Raw genomic sequence first — 12,171 nt, forward strand, 5'->3', positions numbered from 1 at the left:
GTTTAGATACATATATACCGGATCAAGACGCATGTGATTTACGTGCCCTGGATACGCATCGAAGCATGCTAACTCTTAATCCGGCCGACTGCAGTTGTAGACATTTCCCCTTTTCCCTCACGCATTGGGTTGGGTGCGTTAATAGCAGGTTGACTGATAACCTTCAACCCTTACACTTCAACTCTTAAACCCCAGTGTTAACACCGAATAACGCAGAGACGACTGTCAATTGCACGCATTGCTATCACCATGAACTACGCTAGATGATGACTGGAGCAAATAGCAATCAGCTTCGCTGTCGCTACTCGAAGCATCAGGCCAGACTAAGTTGGGTTTAAATCCTGATCCAAAGCCAATGAGCGTGTTAGCTTGGCTCCATTTTTTTTTTAATGTATCGCCACCGTGTCAAGACAGCAACGGCTACCGTACTGAAAATACGAGGGATAACGGGTTTGACGGTAATGATATATCTCTAACTTGCATTGCTCATATATGGAGCATTCGACTGACCATATTGTGGGCACCTCGCACACTGCGATTTTTCTCCTACACGCCAATTTCAAATGGAGATAGCCGAACATATTGGCTGGAGCGACCCTTTGGCGGCGCGCGCGAGTTGCACAGCGGTTAAGTCGATTGCGTTCCCACCGGCGCGACGCGGAGCGCTGCGTTGTGCCCCTGTCACGATTTCAGCACCGCACTGGTGCCCGCTCCGCGTTCAGACGAGGTCCACTGGCAGAGAGGCAGGCAAAAACTGCGGTTGTTTACCTGAACATACAACGAGAAAACACATGCGACGAGGACTGAAAGATCTTACTGGTTGGCAGGACCTTAATGATACGGAACTCCAACTGCTCATGCTCCTGCTGAACAAGGCACGGAAAAAACTACAAAAAAACACTTGCACTTCAGTTTTGCGTTGATGACAAATAGAACACGAGAGCCTTGCCGTTGTAGAGCTATGTGCTTGTATTCAACTGAAGAAGGAAACAAAAACAGGCGCCCTAACACCTGATCGACACAAGCCCGACCGAATCAGGCGTATGTGAAGGCGAGAAGCACACAGCCTGACACGGGGCACCCTCACGTGTGCAGTGAGTTCACACAGCTCTGTTCAACAAAGTGTGAAGCAAACTTCTATGAAAATTACATTTCAGATATTCCAGTCTGGACCATTCACCGCCCACGTTGCACGGACATTCTTATATCAAAAGTTAGCAAGAGGGTGTCATTTCACACTGGCACGTCTACAGTAGGATCAAAGTGAACCCCACATAGATAAGGTCCATAAAAGCCTTCCATGCCGGACAACGCGCCACGCTGCAATAGACAACTCCCACCAGGGACTACACACGACGCTGTATGACACTGCAAGCCATCGTCACCTCTCGCGCTACGTCTGTGAGGCTAGCAGGAGCTAATGCACAAGATAACGCGACATGCCCCCAGCAGATATTTGCCCCAAGGACTACGTATGACGCCGCAACTAGTCTTCGCTTCGCGCACTAGGTCCGTAAAGCTAACGCGAGTTAACGTGCAAGACAACGACACTGATGAAATCCGCGAAAACAAGCGTTCACACAACACAAGCGGCCAGTTTCTCATCTCCACCCTGGGAATGTGTCCCAGCACATCGCAGTCCCACCAGACCTCTCCGCGTGAGTCGCTCCGGTGTCCGCGGCCCGCCTGCTCGCCACCCCACCTGTCCACGGCCGGCGGTCTGCCCGCCGCCCCTACGCGTCGACGCCGGTCTGCAGCAGGTGCAGCGCCTTCTGCAGGTTGACGACGGCCGTCGGCACGTCCTCGTAGTTCAGCGCGCTGTAAGCCAGCTTGCTGTACTTCTGCGCCTTGGCGATCTGGTCGAAATTGAGTGACACGGAGGAGCCGCTGCTGGCGGCCGGCGCCGGCGCCGGCGGCTGGTACGAGCTGGCCGCGGCTGGGGCTGGCTGGTACGGGCTGGTCGCGGCTGGGGCTGGCTGGTACGGGCTGGCGGGCGCCGCCGGCGGCGGTTGGTGATGGCTGGCCGCCGGCGGAGGCGGCTGAAATCCCATGACGTTGGGCCCCGAGGGACCCGGTCCGGGCTGGTGCGGCTGCTGCGGGACCGGCATTGACACGTCTCCCGCCAGATCCTCCTCTGAAACACAGCGCATACATCACATTTGGCATTCAGTGCGCGCCCGAGCGTCGATAAGCCGCGTAATTGCTGGGCTGCAGGCAGGGAGTGGGACCGCAAGCCAGGAACTCAGTATTGAAATACATAACGAACCGTGCACGTCGGTGGATAAAACCTGCCGGTGGCTCATTATGCTGTCAAATGTGGTACCACACTGCAAAATAGTATGTAAGCAATTCAGATGCTTAGCCCAAGAGTGACCAACAAAACCAGGCATTCTAGACTCATGCGTACATACAGTGTAGTCATGTAACCATATGTTAAACAATCTTGTAGTCCCAAAGGTCTTGGCTTGGGTAGGCTTAACAAAACGCCCGTAGCCAGGTTGGGATATGTCCTCTGATCCACATTTGTTTGTCAACACACCAACCAGGTCTCAGCAAAATAATAAAAGCGTATCCCTAGTCCACTCCAATATGGTCCGTGCATAAACCCCGCCGTGAAAAACGATCACTGACGGCCGCTACGCGCTAAATCGTGGTTGCCTGTGTTTGTGTGAGTGTACGTGTGTATGCGGGTGCGCGCACCCGCGCACGCACCGTCGTCGCCTCCGACCGGGCCGGGCTGTGGAGTCTCCCCTTTCTTCAGACAGCTGTGAATGTAGGCCGCCTTCCACTTGGCGTATTTGCGCTGCTCCTGCACCTCCACGGACAGCTCACCGAACGTCTCGCACACGTCATAGATGACGCCGGCCGTGTAGAACGCCTTGACCACGTTCCTGGCGACGGGGCGGCGGTGACGTCATCACTGACCGGGTCACGTGACAGGGTGAGCTCAGACGTCACGTGGCTGCACGGAGCCAGCCGCGTCCCAGTCACACGGATTGCGACAAGGTGACGACCGGAATCGGCTCGGTTCCTCAGAGTGAAGTAAAAAGTACTTGTTCAAATGAGCACTGCACTGAACAGAAATGCTGTGTGGCCGCCCCATCTGCAAATGTCTTACAAAGCTCCAACATCTGACTGGTTATACTATGCACAGGTACGAGCTGATCACATAATCATGTTAAATGAAAACGAGCTTCATTAAAATGCAGACTGAGTCCAGTAGCAGCTTACTGTGCTAGGTCATGTGACACAGGTGATGACAGAGATAAGTGTTACTGCATAAACACAAAGCATACAATGTATTATCACGTGAGATGCACCGCACCCTTCCACCACTTGACTAACTTGTTGAAGTGGGCAGCACGGTCCTCCTTGTCCGCCCAGAGGAAAAGTCGGTTGCCGCAGTTTTCCATGTGGGCCTGGGCCACCACATCATTGGTGATGGCTTCCTCACTGGCACCACTCTGTGCATTGGAATATCATATGCACTGTTAAAAGGACAATGGCATAAAAAAGACTGGTGGAACATACAGCACATGGAAATTCAGCCACCAACTTTGATACTGTTCTATTCACAGCATTGGACTTCATTGAGGGTTACACCACATATCATACAAAAAAGGGCATAACCCATTCAAGCCATATTAGATGACATTCATGGTAAATGTTTGCCAGTTGTGACTGCAATATTACATTTGGAGAAATGGTTACAGGTTGCACAGTACCAAGTGTCATCTAAAAAGATCTCAAAAGTTTATGACAGCTGTTTTGGAAAGAACTGTCTGATGGATAAGGGACAAATCAAACCACAACACAATCACAGATTATAGACATTTTACATATAACTAATCAGACCTTCTTTGCATTTTCCAACCAGTCCATCAGGGGAAGAAGGATGGCCAATGATTCTGCTGATTTGTCAATCTGTAGGCCATTCTGCAAGGCATACAGGCGACCTGAAATGACAGCATGGAAACTTTGATCAATAAACCTGGGGATTGAATGTGGAGGATTGGGATTAATAGCAGCACAAAGAGAAATACAAAAAACTGCAGTTATGTTCAAACAAATTTACAAAAGCAGGTACAGGCCAACAAAGCACAATGTGATATATTTGGATAAAAATCCACCACATAACATTGTAACATATAAACTCAAGATGCATCTGATACAGAAACAAAAAGGTAGCCAATACAATACAAAATGTAAAATATTCAAGCCATTGTAGCTTCAGAACAGATAAGACCTGATGCCCCCCTCTAAAAATAAATGATTTCTTGTTTGTTTTAACTGACACCCAGTGATTCCTGAAATGCAAAATTGTGGGTTAATATGTCATTAACCAAGAATAGTTAACTGATAATCAAATTAAAACAGGTTAGTAACCACACTAAGCAGGTTAGGCTGGACAAAACAAGGCACATTCATTTTTTAAGAAATGGGGAGAATGCAGAATTGAATCCATAGAGCATGTATAAAATGTAAGCCACATCCTTACATGAAACAAATTCAGCACGGAACATTACGAGACAAGGTTGTGCTTGTGTTGACTTTGAATGAGCACCATGGTACAGATAGCTGTTATAAATTAGATCAAAGTGAGGATTTTCACCTAGCTTTACAATGACTGATTCCATACAATCACCTTCTTTAAACAGAAAACACTGATTTTCACCTAGCTTCACAACTAATTCTATATTATCTCCTTCTTGAAAACAAAACACGTTCACCTGGCTACAACCAATCTCAACTGGTGTGTTTAGGGTTACCTCTTTCAAATCATTTGTGAAATCACTGGGAAAACAAACAGATAGGTTACATGGGTGTCAAAACTGGTCCTCACAAAACTGAGGCATCAAAGGGCAGTCATTGTTCAGGTGTTGATCATTGTTAGATTAGGTTAGGTTAGGTTAGGTTAGGTTTGCCTATGTTACATTGCATTGGTTATGTAGCATATTTACTTAATATCCCTGTGACATCATGGATGATTTGATATACTTCATCTGTAGCACATTCATATGATCCTCATCCCTGATTCTGAGACACATATAGTGACTGTCACTTGCAATAGCTGAATGCAGCAGATTGCTAGGCTTGATTTTGCCCTATGTTTATTCAATTTTGTGAAAAATAAATATTGCTTTCCAGCTGGCATACCATGGTCAATTGTGACCAGATCTTGTTTGGACAGAAGTGGGACACTAATTCTTATTTGGGGTGCTTTACCAAAATTTTGTGGCAGAAGTATTTTAACTTGAGTATTGTGGGCATCATAACTCATTCTATGAAATACAAAACAGGCAGGATCACACTTGAGGCCAGTGATGTTAGCAAAACTTGTCACAAAAAGGTAACTTACTACCCTATTTGGGACAGGGTTCTGCCTGCCCCAAACATCTCATTTTGTTTGCTGTAGCTGGCAGACTGGATTGTGTGACTGTGCAAACATCCATAATGCATTTCCTGTACTGCACAAATGTTGCTAGTCCATAATATTCTACATTGGCACCATACAGAAGCATCTTACCATGACTATACTATTATTTTCAAAATTATTTCATCTTCAAGGTATGATCAAAGTTACTATTTTCTACTGTTTCTTATGTTTCCTCTTATACAACAGCAATTGATGTACAACGTGTTCCTGTAAAATGAAGTAAATAAATGGTATAGCCCACACAACAACTTACTCCAGTAAGTAACAACTGGATCCCGCCGCTCATGTTCAGCGGCAACCTTCAAGAAATGCTGGATGGGCTTCAAGATGGGGGGTACTGCTGGCAGGTGAAGCGCCATTGTGGGGCAGTGAAGATCAGGGACCAGGTGACTGAAGGATCAAAGGCCGGTAAATATAGCTTGCGCGCACTGAACCAGCAGATTCCCCGCACGCTGCACCTGAACGGGAGCAGCGCTGCAGCGTTAGATAGCCTTGGCTGTGTGCCAATAGCATAGATATTTGTCGCCGCCGCGCCAGAATTGCAACTTTGATGCCTCTGATTTTAGGGTGGTGGCATTTCCAAACATTTGTGTTACGGCCACTCGAGAATACACCACGGGCTTGGTGCAAAGAATCTAAAACTTCTACCTGACGCACTACGGATGGATTGGGGAATGCGCGCGGGCAGGAAGTGGCGTGATCGGGCAAATAGATCCGCAAAATCATCGCTGGCTCTCACACTGGGAACTGACCGAGTACAGGGGCGTAGTTCCGCAAAATGATGGAGGAAGAGTGGCTGGAAAGCAAGAAATTCCTCAACATACCCGAAAAACACCGACAAACTTGCTCCTATCCGGATTTGGGCCTTTCTTTTCTCAAAATTGAGGCGAATGGAAGCTGAGTTGGGGTGGGGGTGGGAGCTAAGTGGGGGCTTGTAAAATGACACTTCCGAAAGTATTAAAAGCAAATTGGTACTGGTCAAGGATAATACTGGGGCGTGTCTTTTTCTACTTTTGAGTTTGTCTTCTGCACAGATTGATGCCTATATTAACACGAGCAATATATATTCTACCTTAGCACTGCCGGTGTCACCACCACATTGCAGTACCACTTCGCCGGTACTGTTACATCTGGTCCGTTCTAATTATCGGTAAAAAAATCGCACAGGTTAACTATACGCTTAGAAGTTAGACCACCTTATGAATGTATGAATTAATGTCCTAAAGAGCTTAAACGTACTCCTTGCAGACGCGTCATCATTTTCGTCCGCCCGTTTGGCCATCTCTGAGTGTTAACCGCGGGGTCGGGCGGGGGCGCCGCCGCATGATCTATGAAGACTGCAGCACCGGGCAGGCGCGCAGCCGGAGCCTTGGCAGGGGAGTGGCACTGGGTTGACAAAGGACCCCTAACAGCAAAATCCCCCTTCCCCAAATGGACGAATGTGGTCCATTTGCTATTAGGTCAATTTTTTTTATTTTCTATGACTGAAATAGAAGCCAGAAACTACCGCGATATCAATTCTGCCTGGACTTCATTGTCAATCGACTGAGGGAATCGTGTGTTAACAACACATGGTTCTCATGTGCGAAACGACCGCTTAAAATATGTCACCGGCGCTCTTCCTTTTTACGATGCCCCAGTGGACTTGTTCTAAACCAATAGAACTCAGAAGCTTTGTCAGAACTTCTATCTGGGCTGTACAGAGCTTTTGGGGACCCGCGAATGTAGAACGAAACGGTTTGACAATCTGCATTGATATGGCCAAGCCATTTTTGTCTGAAAATGTTAAACAGTTTGTCAGAATTAATTAGTGATGCATTTTACTTAACGCAGTTGACGTTGCAATCTTCATTGGCCGCGCAGCGTCGATCTATCGGCTAGCGCTAAGCCGTGGTCAACGGGTGGGCGAAAATGACGACGCATTTGAGATGAGTACCTTTAAGCGCTTTAAAACATCAAACCGCACATTTAGAAGGTGGTCGGGTATGTATTTCACCTGTGTGAATTTTACACTGATAAATTGAACGGATTGACCTTAACAGCAATGCGAAGTGGTGCTGGAATTTAGTAAAAAAAACTGGGGCAGTAAAAGAAGAATCTCTATGTTTCGTGCTGTTGTAGCTGTCAATATGTCCAGAAGACAACCTCAAAGCTGTAAGAAAGACACGCCCAGCCTAATCTCTGAATGGTGCGAATTGATTTCTGAAGACAATCGGAAGCATTATTCCGCGACAGTCGTTCTCACGCGCTCAGCACCTGACGCCTGGTTTTACTTCAAGCGGCCAACGCCGTTCGGTGCTACGGAAACTGCAACCCAGGCCATCGCTGTCTTTGCAGATTGCAGGCGCACAGGCTCAAACCCTTTGTTTGAATTTTCTGACGCAAACATGGGATGGCTTCATTCGTTTTTTGGGCTCATTTTGGCCCACTCTCTGAGACCCCTGGCACAGGACCATGTCATTGGCTCTGTGTGAACGATCAACATAATTGTCATGCTTCCGTTCACTGACATAGGGTCCGACCAACGCAGGGGTCCTTTGTCATTCGAGATCCCGCCGCTGTCCCCGTTGAGCAAATATTCCCCTGACCGATTCGGGACCCCTTGTTGAAACATAATATCCTGTTAGGCACTGTGGCTCCTGACCAACACAGAAGCCGCTCATTGTGTCAGGGACCCCGAACATTGCAACTCGCGGGCCCGTCCTCGTTCCTGCTTGGGAAATGGTTCTTGACGGCTCAGACGGACATGGAGCAGACTGCTCGGCTCCTTGTCGAGGCTCTATGTAATCAGAATAGAGAACCTTGATAAGAGGGCCCTAATAGAAGCCCTCCGACTGAAATTTCAGGTCGCAGCACTACGGATGGGGTTCGGGGCCGAGTCCAATCGGGCCCCTGATCTCTGGTCCCGAGAGGCCCTGGCCCCTCTTTGGACCTCCTTAAACAAAGCCCGTGACAGACTAGGGCCACTAACCGTAACATAGCCCCCTGTTATGCACTGTGCGCCTCAGCCCACACAGGGGCGCTAATGACCGTGTCAGGGACCCAGACCAATGCAAATCGTAGCCCCTGGTTTTTTTCTTCTGCTGTGGAAATGGGCCCCCGGTGTTCAGACTGACAGGGAGCCAACTATTCGTTGCTCGTGGTCTCTGGCCGACTTGAACATCCGCATCGTCTCAGGAGTCCTCAAACGGTCCAAGAGGACCTCTGACTGGTATTTCAGGTCACGACCATATGGGCCGCGATTCTTTAGTGACCTTTAGTGACCTTTAGTGACCTTTCAGTGATCTGCTCCTTCGACCGCAATATGCCCTCTAACCGGGCCTTTGAAAGCAAGTTTCGTTGGGTCACCTGGGCCCTTCTCCCGACTCGTAGTCGGCTTGGGGCCCCTTGCGAACACAGCACCTTCTGTTGGACGTTGTGGGCCCTTGACAGATGCAGGGGCCCCGACTAGCGTAAATCTCTGGCCCCGGTTTTGTAGCTGATTGGGAGGTGGCTCCCCGACCCGTACCGGTACGGAGCGGACTGTGCGGTACTGGTGGTGCCCGGCCGATTAGACCCATACCGACTCAAGGTGTCCCTGTTCAACGCAAAGCGCCCTCTAAATGTCATTTGAGGGTCTGTCTACCTGGGCCGGATCCCTGAGTAAGATTCCGACCAGCTCTTCGTGACCTTAGACCATCCAATCAAGCCCCCGATCGTCGGACCCGGTGAGCCTCCAGGCTCTTCGGTCCTCCTTGAACACTATCTCTGGCCGACTTGGGGTCCCTTACCAGCACAGGGTAAGGCGCTGCGGGTCGCCAACTAGTCTAAATCGCTGGCTCCGGCTTTTTCTCTGCTTGGGAAATAGGTCCCCAGGCCTATGCCGCCACCAAACCGACTGTGCGTTGCTGGTTTGTCTTACCGATATACAGACACTTTTCGATTTAGGGGCCCCTGATCAGCGCGCAGGGGCCTCCGACTGGCATTGGAGAACCCTTTGGTCCCTCAAATCGGCCCCGTAGTTGTAGCCCCCCTGTGCCCCCCTCCCCTCTGCCTGCGTTTCTGGCCCTGGATGTCGAGACTTTTGTTACAAGTTCTGCCAGCGCATGTTCAAAACCACGGAACATCATTTTTCACGAATCGATTCCGACTGAATGTTGGACTTTTCCAGACAAACGTGGATTGGCTACGCTACTCCAAATATTTTACCCATTTTGGGGTCTTTCACTATCAGGAGACTCTTTGGCAGGCCCTTAACCTTCTTCTACATCCGTTGCCAAAGTTCTTGTCGCACCCCTGTAGCGCACGTAAATCCAAGCACTCGTGTGAGATGAAGCGCCACATTGCCAACTGCCCCACAACTTCGAGAAGAGAGAGGCCCAAATCCAGAGACGAGCTCGTTTGTTGTTGTTTTTTGGGGCATATTAAGCCATTTCTTGCTGTTCAGCCCCCCTTTCCAACTCATTTTGTGGATCTGTGCTGTTACGGCCTTCGTTACTGTCACTGATCTGTTACGCGTCTGCGCTTGGTCATTTTGTAGCTGAAGAGCCGAAGAGGATTTTACGGATCTGTTTCACCCATCGGACCTGCCGTTGTATACCTGCCTTTTCGTAGTCCGTAATACACTCATAGTGCGGCATACGGTAGTTTTGAATTGTTTGCCCCACGCCCGTGGTGTATTTTCAGGCAGTCATGTTTCACTATACGCGGTCATATTTTTAGACGCGTTTTCAATATGCATTACATACATCAGCAACATTTGAACATACACGCCCACCATCATGTGGGGCCAAAGCGTCACTGGTCGCATACGACGATAGGCAGGTAATACTACTTCAAATTCAGTGAAGGCGCTGCTCTTCAAACGTGACATGTTGTTTGGCAGCGCGTGCATGTCTACTTCCAATTTCGCAAGCAACTAGCTCCATCTAGCTGGAGAAGCTAGCCTTTTGGCGTGCACTTGCGTGGCGCTCCGCGGCCGACTGCACGTTCGGAATGACGCCTCCCGGGGCTGACGCCGCCACCGAGCGAGGCCGATACCACCACCGGGGCCGGGGCCGATGCCACCGTCGAGCGGGGCCGGTGCCACCGCCGGGGCCCGGACCGATGCCACTGCCGGGGCCGGGACTGGTGCCGCTGCCGAGCGGGGTCGATGCTACTGCCGGGACCAGGACTGGTGCCGCTGCCGAGCCGGGGTTAATGCCACCGCCGAGCGGGGACGGGACCGATGTCCTCGCCGAGCCGGGGCCAGTGCCGCCGTCGGGGCGGGACCGGCGCCGCTGCCGAGCGGGGCCAACGTCGCCACCGGCCGGGGCCGACGCCACCGTCGAGCGCGGCCGATGCCGCCGCTGAGGCCGAGACCGGTGCTGCCGCATAGCCCCGCTGCTTTCTGCCAGTGATGTATTTCATAATATGGTGTGCCATGTAAAAAGCGTGCTGTTTGCCATAAGTCATATTTCAAATTGTCCACACCTTAAACTGTAGCTAAAATCTGTAGCAGTTGTTTGGTCATCAATACACTCTATCCGTATGAGCTACTCCACTGTCACTCCCGCGTTCATCACTTGGTTTGCTCGTCTGTCACTCACACAGACAAAACAGGTACGGTTGACATCAGACGCTACTGGTGTCTGCATTGTGTCTCTGCCATTTTTCTTCCTATGCAGGTGATGCAATGAAAAAACTCGCAAAAATGTCGGACAATGCAAGCCCTGGGGACCGCTCCAGCGAGGGGAAACAGGTGCATGTGGTAACACTTCGGGGACGTCAAAAGCCCGCAACCACGACATGGAAGTACCTGGTTGTACCGAGCAATAAAAGATTTCGCTTGGTGGTTTTCGTGACAGAAGGATAATTGCTGCCTATATCGGTGGCAGCAGTTTACAGCGTGCAAAGAGGAAAACATTGCACGATGTAAGGGTGGCATGTTGATCTTCATCTTTCCTCATGTTATGCATATGTATGAGTCTTGGTTATTCACAACAGCTTGCTTGAACACTTTGCTACTAATCTAGTTCCAAAACTTTTGTTTTCCAGTGGGATCAATACATTCGACTTTGGTGTACGCGAGTTATGATGAGAGACACGGATGCAAAGCGTAAATGAAGGTAACATGTGAGATATGTGCAAATGTGAGAAAATACAAATGTGAGAAAAGACGTTACAACCCGAAGCTGTAATCAGTGGAGCCCGTCTTAACACTTTGGCACACGACTGATGAAACAAGAAACTTAATGACCCTTCTGCCTTGTTGCCTCATATCTTGAACCAGTGGCACAAATCAGTGTGTAGTTGAACTGAATGAAATAAAATGCTTACTCTGTTGTTTACATCACTAGCAGATCCAGAGGGATCGGGGGGGGGGGGGCTATGCCCCCTTGGGTCACGATGGGGCCCCTAAGCTCTGAAGGGCACATAGCGAGCCGAACAGGCGCACTTTTTAGACGAAGCGCAACAGAATTGGACGTCTTTGGGCCTCCAGGCAACCAAGAACAGTCGTAAGCAAAAGTGAACGATCCACAAGCGGTCATTGCCTCTGATTTATTTGCATTTCCTTGGAGGGCCCTGCGCAACTGTCAAGGCCCTTTCCGCTGACATGTTGGGGCACTCATGCCGATCAGGGGCCTTCCGCAGGTTCTTCCCGAAATGCTCTATACGCTATAGCTGGGGGCCCCATATGTTAACCTGGCGGGATATTCTCATTTGCTCAGGGGCTCTTCACGTTGGTCTCGGTTGACCTACCGATGTACTCACGA

At 49.7% G+C, this 12,171-nt stretch overlaps 1 protein-coding gene across 1 annotated transcript; it reads right to left on the reverse strand.

Moving 5' to 3' along the window:
- Positions 1-944: 944 nt before the first annotated feature.
- On the reverse strand, positions 945-5,875 carry LOC119102826 (vacuolar protein sorting-associated protein VTA1 homolog). The gene is made up of 6 exons (XM_037226278.1): positions 5,691-5,875; positions 3,856-3,956; positions 3,346-3,464; positions 2,713-2,891; positions 2,019-2,134; positions 945-1,946 (listed from the first exon to the last, which is right to left on the reverse strand). The coding sequence occupies exons 1-6, from the start codon at positions 5,794-5,796 to the stop codon at positions 1,734-1,736; spliced, it is 834 nt and encodes a 277-aa protein (XP_037082173.1). The 5' UTR covers positions 5,797-5,875; the 3' UTR covers positions 945-1,733.
- Between the last annotated feature and the right edge of the window lie 6,296 nt (positions 5,876-12,171).

Source organism: Pollicipes pollicipes, unplaced genomic scaffold (genome assembly GCF_011947565.3).
Source record: "Pollicipes pollicipes isolate AB1234 unplaced genomic scaffold, Ppol_2.1 Scaffold_5724;HRSCAF=6776_pilon_pilon_pilon, whole genome shotgun sequence".
Taxonomy (NCBI): Eukaryota; Metazoa; Arthropoda; class Thecostraca; order Pollicipedomorpha; family Pollicipedidae; genus Pollicipes; species Pollicipes pollicipes.

What these genes read in the sequence shown, in the direction of transcription:
- LOC119102826 (XM_037226278.1), bottom strand. Translation starts at nt 5,796, where the DNA reads ATGGCGCTTCACCTGCCAGCAGTACCCCCCATCTTGAAGCCCATCCAG. An exon ending in CCCGGTCGGAGGCGACGACG is followed by an intron (nt 2,135 to 2,712) that starts GTGCGTGCGCGG and finishes GCTGTGTTTCAG; the next exon opens with AGGAGGATCTGGCGGGAGAC. An exon ending in CGCCTCCGCCGGCGGCCAGC is followed by an intron (nt 1,947 to 2,018) that starts CATCACCAACCG and finishes AGCCCGTACCAG; the next exon opens with CCAGCCCCAGCCGCGGCCAG.